Raw genomic sequence first — 23,727 nt, forward strand, 5'->3', positions numbered from 1 at the left:
GAAACGATATCCGTGCGCACGATTCGGATCCGAAGTACTTTCGTAATAGGATTTAATTTTGAGTTCTTCGTTCTTTCGTTTCGGACCGAAACTTCGGTTGTCGATTTTGGTAATAGACCTCCAGAATCCATTCTCTTGGTTGACAAAAAATTATATCAATGCTTATATATTTATCTGTATACGCTTCTAAGCCCTTGTTCCAATTGCTACAAATGCTAACAGCAAAAATTCGTATTTTACTAAAGAGATTTTTTTATACAGCACTTTTTACTAATTTTATTCCACCAACGACCGTAAAAATATAATTTATTGAATTAGGCGTTACTTTGCGGAAATCCATAATTATACAATTGATTTAAGTTTTCTTTAGTGTTAATTCCGCCAATATTTGTTCTTAAAACAATTCGGCACGTGTTTCGCCTCTACACGAAGCATCCTCAGGACGTGTTGTCTCGCCAAAATCTGGCACGAGACTCTCATGCCAGATTTTCTCGTGCCAGATTTTGGCGAGACAACACGTCCTGAGGATGCCTCCTATAGAGGCGAAACACGTGTCAAATTGTTTAAGTCCCGTGCTAGATTTGGTGAGACAATAAGTCCTGACCTCAGTTTTAATATCAAAGTATTTTTCAAAAGCTCTTCTTGTTATTGTTGTACTATTATTAAGGAAAATATTATCATTGTATATTGTATTGTGTGAATACACCTGAGTAGGACACACATGGCACCTACGAAGTGTTTCGAAGTTTTGTCTTTTTGTTTTTTATCAAAAATGATTTCGATTATGCGATCTAGTTTGTTTATAAATAGTAACTGGTTGGTATTGTTTACCGTCAAAATATTAAATAGCCAAACAAAAACACAAATGAGGATGACGCTAGTAATGGATATGCATAATGATATGAAGCATAAAATGAATTTTATTATGTTTTAATTTCAAATTATGATTATTTAGGTTATGAAATGGTCATTTAAAATTTGCAAACGCCAATTGAGAATTATTATTAGAAAGATTAAATCAATTTTACAGAGACAATTATTGGAGAAATCAATTTACTAACGGCGCCATCCCAGTTAATTTTTGTATGTGTTATGTATGATTACAAAAACATCCATCTCTTCTCAAAAAAATCTGATATGCATAGCTTTAAAACCAGAAATAGAACTAAGATGGCCATTCTAAATCTAAATTACTTAATTAATTACACGAAGTTGGTGATTCGTTTAAGTATTTTCAACCTGCCTAATTAAAACCCCATAAAAAAAATTGCCTTATGAAAAAGAGCAACTACAAAGTCGAGGATTGTTTGAGTGATAATAATATTTGGATAGGCTATAATTGATTATTTACTAATCTACGTTTTATATTTGTAATGTTTAGTTTAAGTATTTTTCTTTTAAAAATAGTATAACATGCAATTAAAATTACTTGCAATAAGGGACTATCCATAAATTATGAACACGTTAAGGGGGAGGGAGTTACCGAAAAGTGACATTTAGTGAGAAGGAGCGGAGAGGAGTCCCAAATTTTTGACATCACATTTTTCACCTTACACTCTGCTTGAATAAATGTGACCAGCTGTGATATGGACGGGTAGGGGTCATAAATCGTGTAATTCGTGCGCCTAAAGGAATTTGGAAGACACAGTGTTGGTAGGCCCCCCACAAGATTGACCGACTATCTAGTCACGATTGACGGAATACGTTGGATGAGGACAGCGTAGGACCGATCGTCGTGGAAATCTTTGGGGGAGCCCTTTGTCCAGCAGTGGACGTCTTCCGGCTGATGATGATGATGATGGGATTTGAATTTTTGAATTTCTACAGTTTCAAAAGACTTTGCGGAGCGAGCGTCTGTTGGCGGCGGCCGTCGGGACTCGGCCAGTTCAGCCAGTACCCCCTCCACACTAGAACGCACAACCATCCACAACCCCATGCCCCTGCATATGCCGTCACCAGGTACAAAACCATACCAAACAATACGCATGATAAAAAAAGTATTCGTGTAATTATGTACGCACGCAAGAAGTTATTATTCTTTGGCTTTAGTTATTATTCTATATAAATGTGTGTACGTCTATGTCCTCGGTTGTTCAATGTTGTCAGTTTTGGGGATTTGTGGGTTTTTATGACTTGTTCGGTAACCTTCGCACGACACGCCACAAGTTACGATATCATCCCCACCATCTGGATATGTGGCGGTTTTCCACAGTGCGGTTTTCAAGGAGCTTTCTCCCTCGTACTACAAAGCTGTGGAATGAACTTCCTTGTGCGGTGTTTCGGGGACGATACGACATGGGTACCTTCAAAAAAAGCGCGTACACCTTCCTTAAAGGCCGACAACGCTCCTGTGATTCCTCTGGTGTTGCAAGAGAGTGTGGGCGGCGGTGATCACTTAACACCAGGTGACCCGTACGCTCGTTAGAAAACAGAATTTTGTAAATTGATTAGTAAAGCTGATATCTATAGAGAGTACTCAGACTTTACTTACGTAAAACTTAGCTGAGATGAAGCTTAGTGCAATATTTGATTTAGTAGTACATTCGGTACATATGCTAAGCTTAGATAGCCCAATAGAAAAGTTAAGCGCGCATTATACAAAGTACATTTTCGATTATAACTTAAATAGCCTTTAACAATAGAAAGTATAGAAAGTATACTAAATTATAACAGTATTCAAACTTATTTGATTATTAAATTCCCTGAAATACTTATGTGGAAATCTACGAATACTTCATGCGAAATGCAGACTTGTTAAATTATTTGGTATGAGAAACGGAACGCATTTTTAGATGTGTGACAGCAGACAGTATATTATGCGGGAATTTTAAAACGTCGAATAACAGCTGTTGTGATGAAGCAAGAAATTGTTGATCTCCTTTTTGTCCGGATTACAATCTAAGTTTTTCCTAAGCCGTCGTTATGGTGGACTTAAGTGCGAGCAAAACTTAAGCTTAGCGCGCACTCAAAGCGATGTTTAGAAATACGGACTTTGACTCAACTCGCTAGATAAGTCTGAGGAAATTCTAAGGCTGAGATCTCCTCCTCCTCGCGTCGATTACCTCAGTGCTGAGGGTCGTGATCAACTCGACAGAGTACTTTTTTGCGTATTATTTGCCGCCATCTGCCCCTGTCGGAAGCAGAGTGTAAAGCATCGTGGACAGTGGTTTCAAGGGCAGTGCGAATCTGATCGGTCCATCGCATGGGGCTCCTTCCTCTTGGTCTTCTTCCCTCCACCTTCCCTGTTACCATCAGTCTCCCCAGGTTGTCTTCATCCCTTCTGGCGATGTGACCGAAGTATTCTAGGACCCTACGCAAGCAGATGGTAGAGAGCCTAGTCACAATGCCCAGCTGTTTCAGGATCGACACATTAGTTCGGTGTGCTGTCCAAGGTATGCCCAACATCCTTCTCCAGCACCACATTTCGAAGGCATCGATTCGTTTTCGGTCGGCTTTCTTTAAAGTCCATGTTTCAGCGCCATATATGAAAATGGAAAACACCAGTGAACGCACAAAATTGGTCTTGGTTTTTATGCTGATGGTTCTGCTCTTCCATATTTTCTCTAATTGTGACATGGCGCCTTTTGCCATGCCGATCCTACGACGAATCTCTCCCTTGCAAGAACCATCGTTGCAGATTTCAGAGCCCAGGTATTTGAATCTGTTGACCATTTCTAATTGTAGTGTTCCGGTAAGCTCCAACCTGCCAGTCCGATCCACAACCATAACCTTTGTTTTAGACTTGTTTATAGGGAGACCCAGCTCAGCGCTGACGCTCTCCATCCTGCTAAGAAGTTCATCCATTTCAGCCTCGTTGGCCGCCAACGGAGTGGTGTCGTCAGCATAGCGTAAGTTTGTGAGTTTATGCCCGCCAATGTTGATTCCACCGCCCCAGCCGTCGCAGGTCTTTCGTACGATGTACTCGCCGTATACGTTGAACAGGATCGGCGAAATTATACAGCCTTGTCGAACTCCCTTTTCAAAACCAAAAGGGCCTGAAGTCACCTGGTCAACCTTCACAATTCCTTGGCTGTTATAATATAATGCCTGGATCAGTGCTGTTAGGTGATTAGGCACGCCAAGCTCACCAAGTACCCTCCACAAACAACTCCATTCCACGCAGTCGAAAGCCTTGCTGTAGTCCACAAAACACATTACCATTGGGGTGTCAAACTCGTAGCATTTCTCCACCAGTTGTCGCACGTTCAGGATTTGCTCTCTGGTACCTTTTCCCTTGACGAAACCAGCCTGCTCCTGTGAGATCTGCCAATCGAGGTGATATCGAATCCGGCCGTTGATCACATGAAGCAATACTTTGCTGGCATGTGATATTAACGCGAGGATGCGGTAGTTTTCACAACTCCTGATGGACCCCTTCTTGTGCAGTGGTAATATTGTTGATTGTGTCCACTCTTCAGGCCAAAAGCCGTCTTGCCAGACCTTGTTGCAAATACTATGCAGTGCGTCAACCCCCGAGTCACCCAAAGCTTTGAGAACTTCAGCTGTTACCTGATCAGGTCCTGGCGCTTTTTTACACTTAAGTTTTTGTAATGCGGCTGTTATTTCAGACCGTAAAATGTTTGGATCCAACTCTAGGGACGCCCAGTCTGTGCGACTGTCAACCACTGGAGATGACTTTTTATATAGCTGCTCACAGTATGAGCGCCATCTCTCTGCTATCCTGTCAAGTTCCATCAGTGGTCTACCATCGGGGTCCTCTATGACCCATGAATTGGGTTTGAACTGCCTGCTTAACAAACGAACTCTTTTAAACAAGTCTGCTGTTTGTAACTTATTTGCATGCGATTCCACTTCACTGCAAATGTTGGTGATAAAGTGGTTTTATTAAGGCGACAGCTTTTCTTTATAGCTCTGGATAGTTCAGAGTATTCCTACTACGGCAGCGTTCTGCAGTCCTTTGATTTTGGTCTCCTTCCTCCTCTGAATTAGATTCCATGTGTGCTCTGAGATCCATGTCATCCTCTTATGATCTTTATTGCCTTTAGGGACAAGTTGCTTAAGGGAATCATTCATAATCGCTTTAAGATGTTTCCATTGTGAATTGACGTCAGTGGTATCAGTCAGTGGGGCCTCGGCCAGTCTTTCTTCGGTTAGGTTCCGGAAGCATAGTTGCTGTGACGGGTTCAGGGATCTAGTCACGGGGCGTGAGGACTTATGGTTCACCTTTAACCGCAGAGAAAACACAGCCACCAACAACACATGGTCAGAGCCACAATCAGCACCAGGGAATGTTTTTACATTTTTGACAGATGACCTCCAGCGGGTATTTATCATAATATAATCGATCTGGTTTCTGTATCGCTCCCCAGGAGATCTCCAGGTATAGAGGCGTCTTGGGTGATGCTGGTAGAGAGTGTTCATGATGGCGAGTTTTCTTCCTAAACAGAACTCCGCAAATCTCTGTCCACGCTCGTTCCTGATGCCCAGGCCATACCTTCCAACAATACCCGAGGAGTGTGTGCCAGGTTCGCTTTTGCCAATCTTAGCATTCCAGTCGCCGATGATGATAGTTATTTGGCGGCCAGGTATATCATCAAGCGTTTTTTCTAGGGTCCCGTAGAATTCGTCAATATCTTCATCGGACGCTGTCGAAGTGGGAGCATAGACCTGTACAATATTGAGTAGACATGGTTTCGTATTCAGCTTCATTGTGATAATTTTGTCAGATATCGGATTATAGCCGAGGACATACTTGTTCATTTTAGGTGGTAACAGGAAGCCGACTCCATTTTTACTGCAACTGTCATTCCCCGAGAAGTATAAAGTGCTCCCCAAAGTGGTCCTAAAATGGCCCTGCCCGCGAAGATGAGTCTCGCTAACACCCAAAATCGAGATATTGAGGCGTTCTCTTTCCTCATCCACGATGCTTAATTTTCCTGGGTGCAGTAAACCCCTGGTATTCCAGGTACCAATACGATGTTCAGAAAGTAATGAGTCTCTAATTCCAGTTATTTTAATTCCACTAGTATTATTTCTTCCTTCTGAGGCCCAGTGGTCCGCGTCATCGGAAGCTTCGGTAGCATATTTCATTCTATTCGGCCCGGGAACCGAGTAGCGCCGGGCGTCAGCCGGGTCGTCGAACAAACAATTCACGTTTCCTCCTATATGCATAACTAGATGATTTTCTTGGGAGATTAGCATGGTGTGTTCCCACGTCCTTCCATGTCAGTCTTTTTGAGGGTATTTAATTCCTCAAGGTCACTGCTGGCCTAAAGATGGGTTATTTGCCGCCGCCCAATACTCGGCGTTGACGTTTTCTAGTTGCATTGTCACTTACAACCAACCCTCCTCTTTTCTCATCCGGGCTTGGGACCGGCAACGGCAGAGTTAAGGCTGAGATCTATAGATCGTACTTAGACTTTGCTCAAATTTACTTACATTAAACTTAGCTGAGTATAAGCACAGCATCATCTTTGATTTTGTTTTTATAGTCATTTGACAGCAGAAATTATGCTGAGCTTAAGCTAAGACAGCCCAATGCAAAAGTATAGTTCTCGTTTTACCAAACTCAGCTGAGATTTACTTAAGTAAAGTCTAAGTACGCTCTTATAGATCTCAACCTAATATTCCAGCTTCAGCCATATAGTCATTCAAAATTGAAAGCAATTATTGTATTTGTAAAAAATTTATGATTTTCTTCAAGTTTCGGAGGCAGTCCCAGTGGAGAGTGTTCGGATAGAAGAGGATTTACAAGAGGAACGTCTTACTCCACAAGCAGAGATGCGTCTGGCCTTGGACAAGGGGAAGGACATGCTAGCAGAACAAGAGAGATCCTCGGTGAGTTACTATTGTCACTTTTATTTTGTTTTTCAATAATATGCTATCGCATAAAATGAAGTGGACAGCTTAGATAATTTATGCGTCGCGATAGAGCCTCTTATTAGATTAGAGTCCAGGGTTATTACTTTAGTGTGCGTGACAAGTTACCTTTTACACCCGCGATTTGTTTATCACTTTGTGTTTTCGACCTCAATTTTCGCGACGGTTCACAGCTGTCACAGTCTATCTAGATTCTAGACTATTTGATCGAAGATCGAACCAGTTCCTCAGACTGTATATTTGGTGATTTATGCTATTTGATGGTGCAGCAGGATGGCGGGTCCGACCCCTGGTCGTTTCGCGCCGCGTGTCAGAAGTCTCTGCTGTGTCGCGTGGCGAGCGCAGACGCGGTGACTCTCTGTCGCACGCCCCAGCGTCGAACCGCCCCGCATACTACTTCGCGCAGTTCTGTATATGCTTGGAAAGGTAAATATATCATCATTGGTTGCGCCAGGGAATTTAGAGTGGACTGTGATATTATAAAAGTGGGGTACTCAGGTGAACAGAACAGGAATCATTAGAGTAAAGGGAATAGCCGGTACTCACCTCTTCCGCAAAATCCTGGGTTCTTCTATATTCGCCTGAGCGTGCTGGCAAACCATAATCTATATTTCTTTGGACACTAAAGGAAGAAATCACTACATACTCACGGCGGCAAATCAACAGGAATACTAGGATACTACTGTTCCTGGATTTATAATTAAATGTTTCGGTGCTCAACCTTCACGTGTGGTTGCATGACGGAGTGTGTGTTCCGCCGTACGACCATAGATGTCGCGGCTCGCGGTTTAATCTTGATTTGTAACGGCTAAGTTACTAGAATAAAGGTGTAAGGGGTTATGGAAAAGGTTGTGTATTATTTGGACAACTGGCGTTACCAATCATCATCATCATCAGCCGGAAGTCTTCCACTACTGGACATGTTAGTTAGTTTAGCTGGACTATTTACACACTTTAGCCTCTTAATTGGGCCATTGTAGGTGTCCTTTCTTCTTACTCCAACCAGCCCAGATCGTCCAAGTCTAGCAGTCCTTTAAAATTGCTGCAGGCATCCGGGAGCGATGATGGAGATCGGATGATTTGTGCCCGTTGTTCATATCATAAGGTTGTTCATCATCATCGTCATTCCATAAGGAACGCAGGATGTGGATACGAGTGTGGAGTGCTTCTTCTGCCTCCATGCAACCTCTGCACAAAGGGCTGTCTGTTACACCTATGACAACACCACTGCTGGACAAAGATCTTACCCAAAGATCTCCTCGACGATCGGTCTTTCGCTGATTGGTGAATTGAATCAATCTGGATGTTTGCGAAACTGAAGTGGCAGTGGGCAGGTCACATTCACAATCCGTGGTTAGACTTAATAGTAATGTTAGATCCTGCAAATCAAACTTGAAAGATATTTATAACCTGCAGTTAAGATTTCTTAAAACAAATAAAAATAAGGAAAATTATGATCAGCTCTTTGAATGTATATGATAAAGCTAAATTTTCTATGTTAACTAAAATTAATAATCCCACCCTGATAATTGAAACAAATTGGCCTACGACAACTAGATAAAAATCACAAATACTACTTACTAAAAATTTGTTATAACTATGGGAAGAGAACTGTCAACTGTTTCATTAACGAACTGCCCAAAGAGCTGCAAGAAATGTACATAGCTGCCAAGAAAATCAAAACACGCTTTAAAAGATACTTACTTCCTGAACAAATGTATTTGAAAAAAAATATTTGAAATTTGAAAATTAAAAATAAAATAGCTCTCTGTACCCAGATAAGCCCGTGAAGTTTTTGTGGTACTTATTTGATAAGAAAAAATGTTATGTATTTGTACTGTATTGGCCAATAAACTAAAAAATACTTGTTTTTGGTGACTGATCTGAACTGATTGATCTTGCAATCGTGAATTCATTAATAAAGCTTTTAATTTTAATCTTCCAGAACCTTCCTGTAGAAGAATCCAACATAATGAATCGGGAGTTAAACTGTAATTTTTTTTATTTAATATTTGCCGTAATATATATTGTTTCAGGATCGTACGTATAAAGCCACGTATTCATAAGTAAACATTTGTTAATAAACTGTTCATAAACAATGTTTCATAATGTTTCATCATCTCTGTAAACAGATTATAAACAGTTTAGAAACATAGGTGATGAAACATTGTTTATGATACGTGTTGCCGTCCGTTGCCCCACTACGAGTGGAGAGCAAGACGAAACATGTAGTTTATAAACAAAAGTCACGTCAAGTCAGGTGTGGACGTGTTTTGCGCGAGTTTATAAACATGGAGGTAGTTTTTTTTTTTTGATTAATGCTCTTGTGAATTATTATGTAAGCAGCAGAGAGCATCACTACCTTCTCGGGCAACATCCTGTGAACAACTGACAAGTGTGGACGGCCAAGTTTCAGAAACATGTGTTTATTGTAAACTTGTTTAACGCTAGTCATAAACAGTTTATCAACAAATGTTTACTAGTGAATTCGTGGCTTAACACATAAGTAACTTTATAATTCTGAAATAGTCAATGTTTGACGATTTGTAAAGTGGCTGTACGTTTCTATCCACTTTAGGTTCTCGTCTCATTTTAGTTTAACTATTGCTAATTAGTGATGGATAAAACCTTGGCTGTCAAGCATATTTTGAACACAACAAAAATTACTATTTTGAAATAATGCCTGTAAATTGGTTATTAAATGATTAAACTGATATATTATAAGAAATCGATTATAGTTCCAGAAAGCGAAACGAAACTCATGGAGATGGAGCAACTGGCACGAGCGGAAGTTCAGACGATGCGTTCGCGGACGCGATCTCAATGCCAGAACGGGAAGATGTAAGTAAACCCACCAGACCAGACGATGTCCCGGAACATCGATCAATGCTAGGAATGTATCTTACTTGACAATTTTACGGCATGGTTCTTCTCGGCCCACTAAAATATCAAGTTGGATTTGATCACTGCACTCTGGTTTTAAAAGGATCATAAGGAAAGTAACAAACTGGTCACTTAATGATAAGAAAATCATGAAAAGATCACCGCTCACCACGTTCTCATCCAACACTAACGGAATCACAGATGCGTTGCGAATCGCAAGGAACTTCTAACCACAAATTGTTTGTCCGTGGAAGTTGTTCAAACACCTTTAACGAATTGGTAAATATTTAAGATATGGAGTGTACTTTTGAGTTTTTTGGTGCAATTCTAAAATTGAACATCAACATTGTATTTTATAGTTTATCTAAAAGACTTTTGTTTTAGAGGTAATTAATTATATGTTGAAATGTTAAATGGCATGATGATAGTTATAAAGATTCAAAGAATAAATGGTCCCTATACGGTTAGGTAAGAATAATGGTGAAAAATATACACAACTATAAAAAGACTTAAGGTAGGACCAGTGTTAATTTAATCAATGATTTTAATAAGATAATCCATGAAACAGAAGAAAAAACACGGCAATCGGCCGTGTTAAGTGAAACACCGATTAGTAATCTAAGATCGAATGATGACACATAATGGTCACTTTATCCTTCGAAGTTTTGTCTGAGGCATGAAGCCACCATCGTAATGCTAAGAAACCTATTTTTTTTAAGAGTTGTAGAGGTGTATTAAAATTGTAGAATCGAATATTTGTCATCATGCCAACAAGAAGAAAACTTTTGAATGAATGGTAATTAAAAAGGGAATTAAATTATAATGTTTCTATTTCATCCAGCCTGGGTTTCCTTCGACGTCGGGCGTCATCCGATAGCCCCCGCCGAGAGCCGTTTGACGTCAGCATTTCGCGACCGTTCTCACCACGCAGGACTACTGTGAGCAACAATGGCTATTACAAAATTTGCTTTGTCAATGGCCATGTCTGAACGCACCTTAAAACAGGAGCTGGATTTAAACGTCTTAACTTTAAGGCCTTTATTCCATAGTCTTCATTTGAATATAACGCAGTAAGCTTCGACAAAAATTTGCAGCGAAAAATTACTCAAGTGAAGATTTCTTGGGCACATTTGGAAAGGCAATTTTTCAAAATTTTTTAAACAGTTTGTAAGCTAAGGATTGGAAAATGTAGTAGCTTTTAATCGTAATCATATAAGTAATAATATTTTACTGTTATCTAAATTTTACATTGTTAGTAACACTTTTGATTAAATCATTGTTATTTAAAATGCCTAAAATTGTTGCTATTTTAAATACTGTTGTGCGATTTGTCATTTTTGGCATTAATTCGGTCAATTGTTCAAATTCTTAGGTTTAAATCCAGCCTGAGGGCCTAATTAAGCCGTCTTTTTTAATCTGTCCATTTATTGGAAGCAATATTCTCGAAATACATTTTTAATCAAAATCAGTGCGCTTTTTATTCACTCCGCTTTTAGCTGCCCTGTCCTTTTCTGCATCCTTTGTAGTAACAACTTTATCTATTGCCTTATTTAAGATGTCATTATATAAATTTTTTCAAGTAGAATCATTTTCTTGAATGTTATTCAGATGAACACGTAACGCTTTTAGCTAAGATGCAAACTTAAGTATAACATAAGCTCGAAGCAACAAATGATTGTCCACAGTCAAATACTCCTAAAATATTAGAATAGAATATGAAGAAATCATGATTGCACCTTGGCTAGGCCTTAGTAGCTATATAATCAACCTCTAGCGAAGCACTCAAGTAAGTAGTCATACATTATGTGTTTCAATAGAAAAAGATAAATAATATTAGTTTGTTGCTAATGAATCTCTTTACAGGAAAAACAAATGGAGAAAAGATTTTGGAAACAAGTCACAAGAAGACGGCAATCTTGTGGTTCCATCAGTCAAATTTAAGTGTGTAGTTATTAAAGTGTTTTAAAAAGACTAATAAATAGTTGAAAGCAGAACTATACTAGCGGTGTATTAAGATACGATCTCAGACTTAACTAGTTCGAAATAGTCGGATCTTAAGGCAATGGAGCTGTTTAGATTAAAAAGATATCTACCAAAGGGTTTATGTAATTGTGTAAAAATTCATGTATAGTACATATATCTCTCGTCTAGGTTTGACATAAGTGTTATATCTATTAGAAAACATCATTAGATATTTAACGGTTGGTTGAGAGCGCTTTATGTAAATAGTTGTGAATCGGCTATGGAGGTTAGAGGCCAGGAGAATCATCTATGTATATGTAAAAGTGTCTGTCAAAATGCATTAAATTAGGATGGTGCCATATATAAACAAATATTAATCACTCTTATTACACGTTTTCTCATAATTTAACGTTATATTTACTTCATTATGTTGAAATTTTCACTATTTAAGTACTTTAGTCGACAATAATATTATTTTTTGTTAACTCAGCATACTTCAATTCATTTACAATTGCCATACCCTGTGCCTACACCAGCGGCATTGTGGAAGCCTTTTATTGTTGATGATTATGAACTGTTATTTACTACATAAGCTTTTCAACTTTTCTCGCATAAGAGATGATACTCCTTACCTCTGCCCACAATAGAATCGGCGTCTTTGAATATGTAGGAAATTAAGCGTTGCTAAGGTCCGGCTATTTATTATATTTTAAGTAGGATATCTCATAAACTTTGTAGTTTAAATCGACGCCAAATTTTGCCAGGAAGTGGATGCCAAATTTGACGAGTGGGACCTGTCGCTTCTTCATATCGATATAGTAATAGTGATGCCTAGGGTAATGCGGACTACATTTTGTTGATGTCACTAATTGTCAATGTCAGTGTCACTTAGCTAGTTTGTATAGACATAATTTGTTACACTACTCTGTTGACTTTTGAGAAATAAATGTTTTTCATAGAGTGCTATTTGTAAATTTATTTTTAATTGTACAAATTTATTATTATCTCTGTTAATAGGCATTATAACCCCTCTTTTATAGTGTATTTGTGAATGTACATATTGCTTGATAGAATTTGAACTTGTTACTTATTTAATGGAGTATCATCATTCAGAATTTAACGAATTTATTAAATTTAGATGTTATTTATCATTCTTGTGTCTAATTGGTAATAAATATCTTGATTTCAGTCTCCTTTCATTGAATACCTAGTTCAATATAACCCTAAATAGATGGATAGTATTCACATAGTCTTGTGATGTAAAATTATCTATAATTATATGTATGTTGTATGCATGGGGTGGTTAGAAAAAGTGATGTCATTAAAGTTTAGTAAATGTTTCTTTTCTCAACATCTAAAATAATACGTATCTAGTATGGTCTTACCTGCTTTACACCCAATGTCCTCTGCTGGACAAAGGACTTCCACAAAGATATCCACAACGATCGGTCTGCCCTCATTCAACCTATTCTGGCAATCTAGACCAGATCATCGGTCTATCTTTTAGGGGCCTGTCAACATTGCATGTTCCAGTACTGGGTCGCCATTCGAGGACTTTACTGGCCCCATGGCTATCTATTCTTCGATCTTATGGCTATCTGCCCTGCCCACTACCACTTCAGTTTTTCAATCGATTGTAATAGTCTGGTCAACGAGTTGAAAAATAGACACAAATGTCTTAAAGATAAGAGCGATAACTCATTGGGTTGATATTCTTAGAAAATTTATCAATATTTTTTCGTGTTTTTCTACTGATTGACTAGCAGTGTCTGCACTTCAAATTAAGATGTAGAAACGGTAAGAAACCTTGCATAGACTAAACAAATTTATTAAAATCTACTATTAAATGTGCAAGAATATATATGTTATTTTGGGAAACAAACAGTATTATAACTAATTAATTACTAAACATTATTATTACGAGTTAACAGTTTTCGCATATTGAATCTAGTATTTGATGCACTTATTGCAAGAAAAAGGAGGTTAATTGTTTTTACCACGGACAAGTAAAAAAATAAGGACTCCGTGGCACCTTACATACAGTGTAGCATCAAAACAAGCCGATTAACGTGTAAATACATAGCCCCACGCACACACTTACACTACTACAGGCCGATAGGCGGCCATTATGAGAATTGTCATCGTCTGTGACGGATCAGTTTGCGTCTTAATAAAATATTTTAAAAATGCCATCGTGCGTTGTGAAAAACTGTTAAAACGATACTATATAAGTATTTGTGGCCATATATGATTACTTAAGGGAGAAAAAATTGTGAAAACTAGTATCCCCCGTAACCGCACACACACTAGCATAACGGTGCTTCACTTGCTAATATCACGGCGCGGAGTCCTTGTTTTTTTTTACTCGTCCGTAGTTTTTACATCAATTGTTTTGCAATTTTGATCAGTAAGGAAGATATGAGTATTAAAACACAATCTGTTAAAGGTACGTAAGTATATTTAATAAGACTTATTTAATACATATTATTTTATTTTGAGTTATATTATATTTAATTCACATCCTTAGCACCGCGCTGCTACACCGGTATCATACCAAATAAAACATTAATTTATTGCCAATTACATTTAACTTTCAGTATCAAAAGATTAAAATGCAATAAAATATGTGTGTGTATATAAAACAAGAGAAATTAATATACTACATTGAATTATAAGCCGATCGAAGGGTAGCCAATTTTAAATTTTTAATTAAATTAAAAAAACAAACTTTTTTAATACTTTCTATCTAATATATATAAAATTCTCATGTCACGGTGTTTGTAGTTAAACTCCTTCGAAATGGCTTGACCTATTCTCATGAAATTTTGAGTTCATATTGGGTAGGTCGGAGAATCGGACAACATCTATTTTTCATCCCCCAAAATGTTAGGGGTGGTCAACGCCAAATTTTCTTTTAATTTTTTTGACTTTTATTTTTAAATTTTCCTTGATTATGGGTCAACATTAAAAAATACATACAACTTTAAATTTTCACCCATCTACGATCAACAGTTACTTTCGTATCGCGATTTTAATATCGGCAATACGTTTACTGGGTCAGCTAGTTGTTTTATTATTTCTTCTTGTTCTATATACAGCCTATCCCCTTCACATAGCAATCAAGGCAATAAGTAATTTGCCGCAACTGCTAGGTATAAACACATCCCCTTAATATTTACAGTAAGTATTACATAATTAGGCATTTATTACAAGCTGAAACGCGTTGGCAGTCAAAATTATATCGAATATTATTATTAAATCTACAGCATTTTATTACATAATATTAGTGCTATTCATAATTGGCTTAAATTTTATGCTAGAATATAATATAAAAATTGTTTGTTTAACATACATACGATTATAAAAGCATTTAATTATTCTACTTATACAAATAAGATAATTGATATAACATAATATGTGGTAACGGTAAAGAAACACATAAGTTGACTTATAACCCGCAATGTTGAAGAATAAAATATGAATTGAAGAAACAAAGTATGGTTTGTCTTGCTCATAGACTTAGTAAATAATAAAACAAAAAAAAATGGTATTTCCTTTCATTTTTAGTAATATATTTATTGACAAAGATTAATCCTTATCAGCAACAAAGTCAGAAACACACACTTTAGCACCTCAAGAGAGTTCCTAGAGGATTAGCGCGCCCCCAGGAGACCATCTCTCCTCGGAACCTTAGGCAGACATGCCTATTGTTTCGCCATAACTAATTTTCATTTTTAATGTCATATGTTTTCCTACGCACGCGCTTATACATAACGTTTTTGACTCTACAGAAAGTAATTATATAATATACTTAATCGACTCTGAATACTATATAATATTATAATATATAATAATAATAGTTTACATAATTTATAAGTCTAGACAGAGCCTCTTGCTGCTAGACAAACGATGAAAGCAGGTCACGTTTATAACTTTATTGCTCAAAATAGAGGTTAGCCGTCAACCTCAATGTTTCTTGACGTTTTCACAGCTCTCACAGTCTATCTAGACATATAAATGAATAATAGAAATATATAACAGTCCTTCCACAATACATTTATAATTCACTTTATGATTTGAATGAAGTTGTTATAACGTTTTGAGCTGCAATTGATCTAGAACATACTATTTATTTAGATCCTTAAGGCGCGGTCATACCTCATTATATCCACAAAAATTGGTTTGTTAGAAAGTCGATTACAACATAACGCAATGAAAATATTCCGACGAAAAAAATACAGTGCACAAAGAAGGACTTAAAGAAAAATTTGAACCGAATAGAATATGAATATATAATTTGTATTATCAAATTACAAATTTGGAAGTTCGTTCCCAAAAATAAACTTTGGAGTCAAAAATCTTCGACTTTTGAGCTATAACAACATTCTTTTTTTTAAAGAATTTAATAGAATAAGTACTTTTCTAAAACTTAAACGGAACAATTTTTCAATTTAATATGTAAATTTTGAATTAACAAAAGATAATCTGTAAAATAAATGCCCATTTTCAGCTTAGCCACATGATCAACACAAATATTGTATGGGTGGTTGTAGCGTTTACAATCCTATTCAGTCTGCGACTTAAAGCCTTAAATAAGCCTTCAGTACAATACCAACCAAAAAACTAAAAAAACCCCTTTCGAAAGATATTTGGATGATCAAACAAAAATGAGTGTCAATGATGCATTCGAAAATATGCTGTCTTTTAATATTTTTATAAAAATCTGTGATAATTATTTTTTCTTTTCTTTTCTGATGGAAGTGGATACGTTGCATATCAATGTACAGTGCATTGTCTTATTATAAATCCTATTCTCGCCATTCTCTTGTCGCTTGGAACGTGCGAACTTCAGATGTTGTAAATGTTGATAACCCTTGGGGACCTGAAAATATTGATTTATAATTAATAAAAGTTGACTAAGGCTGGGTTTCACCAACTAACTTAAGCAGTAACAAACATGTTAAAGTACCGGTTAAGCAAAAGATGCGTTGTTATTTGACAGTTGCCGTCATAGGTTTAACTATTGACCTTCCAATGTTCGCCAGTTAAAGCTATTGTTAATGCTAAATATCTAAATAGCGACCTGTCAAGGTTTTAAATAACGATTCGATATTGACTTGATATTTCAGTTTTTAACTTTAGCTATGCCAAGGAATACGACGGTGCTACACATTCCGCAGTCTATGTTAAAGTTAGGGTTACTATTACCGTTATGTTTGACTTAAACCTTAACTAACAGATAATATGATGCAACCCAGACTTAATCTCTTACTGTTTTTTTAATAAACACGGAGTAAAGTTATTCCAAATTTAAAACTGATTGTCTTCATCTTACCTTTCTCTCTTCAGAATATTATGACAGAGAGAAGTAATTTTAAACTAGTAGTAACCTTACATTGCCTTTATTAATAAGACATTTAAAGTAAACTGCTAAAGAAAGATTTAAAACCATGTGAATGAGTATATACTCAAATGTTTTGTTCTATATACTTAAATATATTCCATATCACGTAAGGTAAACGCAGTTATTTATTTTAGTTTACTATCATCTGCATAAATTAATTAATTGACTTTAAAGAGCCGTAAAATATATAAAAATAAATAAAATTTACTCATAATGTTGTTCCTTACAAAAGTAAGCATTTAGACATAATAAAATATGAAGGTACCTATAATTCGTCTGCCAGGAGTGGGGGTAACATCACCGTCGGGTACTGTCCACTGTTCCGTCACTTCAGTTGCAGACCTCGCCAAAGACGGCTGGCTCACGGAGCGATGTAGCGAGTTACGCCATGAACTGTGAAAACATAATTAAATCAAACAAATGAATATTAAATAAACGTGGAAGGAATTATTTTATTATAATAAAATAAAATGAAGGATTGTCAATCGAAATTGTATTTGTGACGTTACAATCTCACTAAAATCAGCCCGTTAATTGTAAGAAATGAAGCCGATTGACAATCTACCGTTTTATTATAATATCACTAGTTAAATAATTGTAAGTAATATCACGGCTTTTTCAATATATCTGCGACATATACAGAAATGCATTCGAATGATCGCAGCATGTCTTGATATCACTGATAGATTTGTGAATATGAATAACTTATTCGAAATAACAACATATAATTTTTTTGCTAGTAGATTATCATAGTAATTATACCATTTATATATTAATTTAATTATTTATTTTAAAGAGAAAAGTGTATATTTACTATAAATTTCTTTTTTGATTGAATTATCGAAACTTTTGTATCATTTACCCATTTTTTCACAGCCCTAGATATATCCCTTTCGTTGAGTTAAAATGATAGTCCTTGGATAAAAACTTAGATCATTTATACTTCTAGATAGACTGCGACGGCTGTGAAAACGTCGAAAAAAATTGAGGTTGCCTATTAACCTCTATTTTGAGCAATGCACGCACACTACCACAAAGTGACATACAAATTGCGAGTATAAGACGTAGCTTGTCGCGGACACTAAAGTAATAAACCTGGCCTGTTTTCATCGGTTGTCTAGCAGCAACAGGCTCTATCGAGACGTATAAATTATCTAAGGATAAAAATTTAATTCAACACTCACTGAGCTCGACTTGTTAAGATGTTATTTAGTGTTAGTTATTTTCCTGATTTTTTTTATGACAATAAGGGACGAGACGAGCAAGGTTGTTGCATCATTTTACATTTTATATTGTAATTGAAATGAGATCATTTCAATCTATTTTTACAGATGTAAATCTTGATATAAAAGAGTGCCAATGAGTTTCTTGCTTCTTCTTCTCATTAGCTCAACCCTTTACGAAGTAGCGGTAGATTCAATAAGAAAAAAATTTTTTTTTTGACATTCATAGAGTCATTTCCGTGACCTACGTGGATAAACTGATTTTGATTTGATTTGATTTGAAGACTTCAGCTGATAGTAATTGATACACCCTGCCCATTACAATGCACTGCCGCTCGGGATTCTTGAAAAAACCAAAAACTCTGAGCGGCACTACAATTGCGCTCGTCACCTTGAGAGACATAAGATGTTAAGTCTCGTTTTCCCAGTAATTTCACTAGCTAGCCCTTCAGACCGAAACACAGAAATGCTTACACATTACTGCTTCACGGCAGAAATGTGTAGCAGCGCCGTCGTGGTACCCATACTCTAGCCGGCATCCTGTGCAAAGGAACCTCCCACTGGTATTTTATTATTATTCATCTACACTCATGCTTTAAATCCTCTATTAAAGATTCTGAAATAGTTAACTTAATTAATTTTACTACTGGCTTTTTAATGTTAGCAGTAAGCTAACTATTTCAGAATCTTTTATAGAGGATTGATATTACTCGTATGGGTATAGATAAAGTCTTGTATGCAACTGTTGATAATTAGGTATTAAAACACTTATAAACCCACATTCGTGTTTTTATATCACTTATTACACAACAGTTGCATAATTAACTATTTCCTGATTCAGTTTTCATTTTCTTTTTATAAGTAAATATAGGTAATACGTCACGCACGGGTGTTGGTTATAGGGATGCTCCGAGTCACTGTCATCGTCATAATATCTCCCCAGCAGCGTGCCTGCTGATACTTCTGAGTGGGTGTCCGCTTGCTCCCGTGCATAGTCCACCATCATCTCTGACATCGATCTGTGAAAATTTAATGAGGATTTATTTATTTTTGAAGTTATACTTATTTAGGCGCGTTATGAAAAAATTATAAGAGTGAAATTTTAAGATGCGCCCGCATCACTGTAGCACAAACATAACAGGTTGAAGTTTGTTCATTAAATTTTTTAACGTTTGCGTCATTCGTTATTTTGTTTTTGGTTTCTTCCTCTATTATTAGTACAGGCAAAGGGTTAAAGCCCATACAGCCGTATTCATTATTTAATAATTAATTGTCAAAGCCATCTTTGCAAGATTTTTACAAAATTATATATATAGCACGTGGAATAACTTTTTGGTTTTGCTTCGTTAGGCCAAAGAAGTATAACTTCTTGCGTGGATACATAAGTAGACACATACTTTTTTCATTTATTAAGGCTTACCAACTACATAAAAAATTTAACATATACGCTAAACATATATATTAATCAGTGTTAATATTTATATATCTAAATTAAAGGTTTTCACAACGTTACTACACTTAAAAACTAATGCTAAATATAATTTAGATAAATAAAAATTATGAATTTACAACTAATTACTTACTTACTAAACTATATTTAAGCTCTTTTTTCATGACAAGGACCTGTTTTTTTTTTAAATTAAATTTTATAATTTGATCTAAATTATTTTGTTTTTTATGAAAATAAGGGACGTGACGAGCAGGACGTTCAGCCGATGGTAATTGATACGCCCTACCCATTACATTACATGCAGAGCCGCTCAGGATTCTTGAAAAACCCAAAAATTATGAGCGGCACTACAATTGCGTCACCTTGAGACACAAGATGTTAAGTCTCTTTTGCCCAGTAGTTTCACTAGCTATGGCGCCCTTCAGACCGAAAAACACTAATGTTTACATATAACTGCTTCACGGCAGAAATGGGCGCCGTTGTGGTAACCATAATCTAGCCGGCTTCCTGTGCAAAGGAGCCTCCCACTGGGAAATATTTAGCTTACACGTATGGGTTGGATGGGAGGGTTTCATCCGTAGTTATTTCTATACAATTTAATTAGTATTTGCGAATAAGTACCTATTAGACATTTAAATTCTGGTACACAAATGCCAATAATTTGAAGAAAATCTGGACAGTTAAAAACATTTGTGTGGTAAAGATTACTATAACATAAATGACTGTTGCCCGCTGAGTTTCTTGCGCCCATTCTTCTCAGGTCTGAGACATACCTTTTGGAATGGGTGATAGTTTTTGACTTTCAATAAGTGATTCTATATCCTATTTTGAATAAAAATATTTGAATTTGAATTTAATTTGATTTTAAAAAAACAATACCCAAACAGCTCGTTCGCGTAACTTACACACCTACTCCTGAAAATTAATGTAGCTACCTCATATCGACATGGTCGCTCCTGTAGGAAGATCTCCTGGAACGCGGCTCTCTCAACGAAGTAGCGTCGCTGTCGTACTCATACAGAGTCGGCAGGGAGCTTCGTCGAGACCTGGTATCCCATTCCGCCTTCTTACGGTACCGGTTCTGTAGTCAAAGTACATCGTGATTGGAGAAATAGAAAATTTGTTAAAGATTTCGGGACAGCATGAGCTCGAATTACATTACAAAAAAAATACATATATATAATATATAAAATTCTCATGTCGCGGTGTTTATAGTTTAACAGCTTCGAAACGGCTTGACCGATTGGGACAACATCTATTTTTCATCCCCCTTAATGTTAAGGGTGGTCCACGCCAAATTTTGTTTTTTATTTTTTTTTAAATTTGTGTGATTATGAGTCAACATTAAAAAAATACATACAACTTCAAATTTTCATCCATCTACGATCAACAGTTACTTTTGTATCGCGATTTTAATATCGGCAACACAACGTTTGCTGGGTCAGCTAGTATAATATAATAATATACTAATGTAAATATAGTGATTATCGAATCTTAAAAGATTTTTACTCATAGAAAACCTAATAGTTATTATTCTTTCGATTATTTATTATTTCTTATTAGTACTTAAGCGTTTTGTGGGGCGATGTTATGCTTTTACAGCAAGATTCCAGAAAATGTTCAAAACATATGTATTAAGAAAAATAAAAGAATTTTTAAAAAATATTTGTGTGGTAAAGGTTACTATAACATAAATGACTTTCTTAATGATACCACTGATTGGGAAGAGAGCTACCGCCTTCAGGCTTTTAAATAATAAGTTTTATTGTACGATTATAATTGTTACCATATTTTTATGAAAAAAAAAGAAGCCCGCGAGTTTGTTGCGCCCGTTCTTCTCAGATCTGGTGCATACTTTTTCAAATGGGTGGTAGTTTTTGACTTCCAATAAGTGATATCATATCCTATTTTGAATAAAAATATTTGAATTTAGTTATAGATATACAGATGAATTGACCAAACTATAAGGTTTTCCACAAAGTGGTAGTAATATAATTTGTAAAATCTAAAGTTGGCAACATTTTCTCACAATTATCTTGTTCCAACCTAGGCATAGCAAGACAACGATATATATAATACGATATAACATACATAAATACATTTAAACATCCATGGCTCGGAAACAAACATTCATAATCATCATATAAATGTTTGCACCTACCGGGATTGGAACCGGGGACCTCTAGCTTTCTTAATTTATCTTTGTTGTAAACTCTTTTGCAATTTCAATAAATATACGAACAGTTATAAAATAGTTTTAACCTTGGGTTTATCTGGTGGAGGTGCCAGAATTCGAATGATGACCTCCCACTTAGGTGGCGCGTAGAGTGGCGCGAATCTCTGATCGTGCGCGAGTTTGGTGAAGTCCTCTCTCGTAGAGGAACGGGCCAGCTCCCGGCGCAGGGTGCTCTCATGGGTGATCAGCTCGCGCCAACGGAGACGCTCCTCACGAGTAAGTCGGTACGACCGCTCGGCTTCTGAAAGGACCTGTGAAAATATGGAATTTACTATGTAAATTTCTTTCAGCAGCCCGAATTACTTCCGCATACACAACTTAACTGCACCATAACCGCTTGAAGTCGCAGATAGGGTAGCTCATAAGTATCTAAAATACGTTTATTTTCTTTTACCTCATCCTGAGCTTCTGTCTTCAACACTCTGGTAAGCACATTCCAGTTTTGTGGAACGGGTGGTGCAGGAGTCGGTTCTGGTACATCTTCTTCGTCTCGGAACAGCGGATTGCGAGCCGGAGGGAGCTCTGGCAAGAGAGGGAGATCTGGAGACGATGGTTGTTGGTATGTCGTTTGCTTGATCAGTTCAGGAGAGAAGAGGTCTGGTCCGCCTTTACCTTTAGCAAAATAATAAATCATTAATGGCTAATCACTACAAAAATGACATCACTGAAAGATGAAGTTATAGCTGCATATATTTAAATCTTAACAAATATATGAGTTACGAAACACACGCTTAAACGTTACTTTAACAAATATGCCTTTACGTCATCACCGCTCCGTTATTCGTTTATCGTTATATAAGAAATTATCGTATGAAAGCGCTTTTTTTGTAAAATGTAAATTTACAATATAAAATCAAATACTTCATTAGTTGTTTTTATCATAAAAACAAGCCAGGAAAGACGTTCTTACTCCAAAAACTGGTCCTTCGAGCCGGATTATGACTAACGCCCGTAAGCGGCACCGTTGCTAAAACACGGATCCTAGCTGCATTTGCCTAGGTACTGATAAATACTTTAGCAAAACTGTTCTTCCTCGATGAGATTTTGTCTACACTCTACACCTTGGTCCCAGGTCAACCGCCTAAACTCTCATCACTTTATATATATCTGTGCAGCAATACAAACAGATCACCCAATTGGTACATAATCAATATTATTTTGTAAAACCAGAGGAATTACAAGAGCGTTGCCGACTACTGTAACACTGAAAACACATTTGGAAGTGGATTGATTGGGAGTACCTTGATGAGAGTTAACGTTTCTACATGTTACGTCACCAACACTTATTATAGGTCACGGCTAAGTACCTCAAACCCAAGCTCACATCAGCGTGAAGCATCACACTAGCCGAAGGATACAACCTCAGTTGGCCTATCTGGAACTCGCTCAGCCACCTCAGAGTGGGGAAATCTAGGGCAAACTTAGCGAGGTGAGGTAATATCTCTGAACATGATACGGAGTGCATCTGCGGCCATCCGAGACAGACCGTTGCGCACATGACTGGGTGCACTGGGAGCCCTACAACCTGCACGAACGAAGACCTACACGAGGCTACGGACCGAGCTATTGCGGTTGCGGCTTTTTGGGCCTCCCGTATTTGAGGTGACCGTCTACTCGATAAAAAGAAGAAGAAATCCAACACTTATTTGCTCTTCATGACACACTACATCTTATATTAAAAACTATGTGAATAATATGGTAAAAAGTCATCACAAGGCTTAATCGTAGC

General features: G+C 36.8%; 3 protein-coding genes across 7 annotated transcripts in view; 1 reads left to right on the forward strand and 2 right to left on the reverse strand.

Moving 5' to 3' along the window:
- Positions 1–12,776, forward strand: part of LOC126964632 (uncharacterized) — a 90,044-nt gene extending 77,268 nt beyond the window's left edge. For both annotated transcript variants that reach the window (XM_050807853.1, XM_050807855.1), the window contains 6 exons: positions 1,828–1,959; positions 6,665–6,798; positions 7,110–7,266; positions 9,579–9,681; positions 10,565–10,661; positions 11,587–12,776. In XM_050807853.1, the coding sequence (XP_050663810.1) occupies positions 1,828–1,959; positions 6,665–6,798; positions 7,110–7,266; positions 9,579–9,681; positions 10,565–10,661; positions 11,587–11,664 (701 nt within the window). In that variant the 3' untranslated portion in view covers positions 11,665–12,776. The remainder of the gene's footprint in view (positions 1–1,827; positions 1,960–6,664; positions 6,799–7,109; positions 7,267–9,578; positions 9,682–10,564; positions 10,662–11,586) is intronic.
- LOC126964660 (craniofacial development protein 2-like) lies at positions 4,882–6,242 on the reverse strand. The gene has a single exon (XM_050807911.1). The coding sequence runs from the start codon at positions 6,160–6,162 to the stop codon at positions 4,882–4,884; it is 1,281 nt and encodes a 426-aa protein (XP_050663868.1). The 5' UTR covers positions 6,163–6,242.
- Positions 12,777–14,123: 1,347 nt separating the features above from the next.
- The window catches only part of LOC126964639 (titin), a 124,086-nt gene continuing 114,482 nt past the window's right edge, over positions 14,124–23,727 (reverse strand). For all 4 annotated transcript variants that reach the window (XM_050807871.1, XM_050807872.1, XM_050807873.1 and 1 more), the window contains 6 exons: positions 22,393–22,610; positions 22,025–22,249; positions 20,698–20,843; positions 19,200–19,331; positions 17,355–17,482; positions 14,124–16,567 (listed from right to left, as the gene is read on the reverse strand). In XM_050807871.1, coding sequence (XP_050663828.1) covers positions 16,494–16,567; positions 17,355–17,482; positions 19,200–19,331; positions 20,698–20,843; positions 22,025–22,249; positions 22,393–22,610 — 923 coding nt within the window. In that variant the 3' untranslated portion in view covers positions 14,124–16,493. The remainder of the gene's footprint in view (positions 16,568–17,354; positions 17,483–19,199; positions 19,332–20,697; positions 20,844–22,024; positions 22,250–22,392; positions 22,611–23,727) is intronic.

Source organism: Leptidea sinapis, chromosome 5, assembly GCF_905404315.1.
Source record: "Leptidea sinapis chromosome 5, ilLepSina1.1, whole genome shotgun sequence".
NCBI lineage: Eukaryota > Metazoa > Arthropoda > Insecta > Lepidoptera > Pieridae > Leptidea > Leptidea sinapis.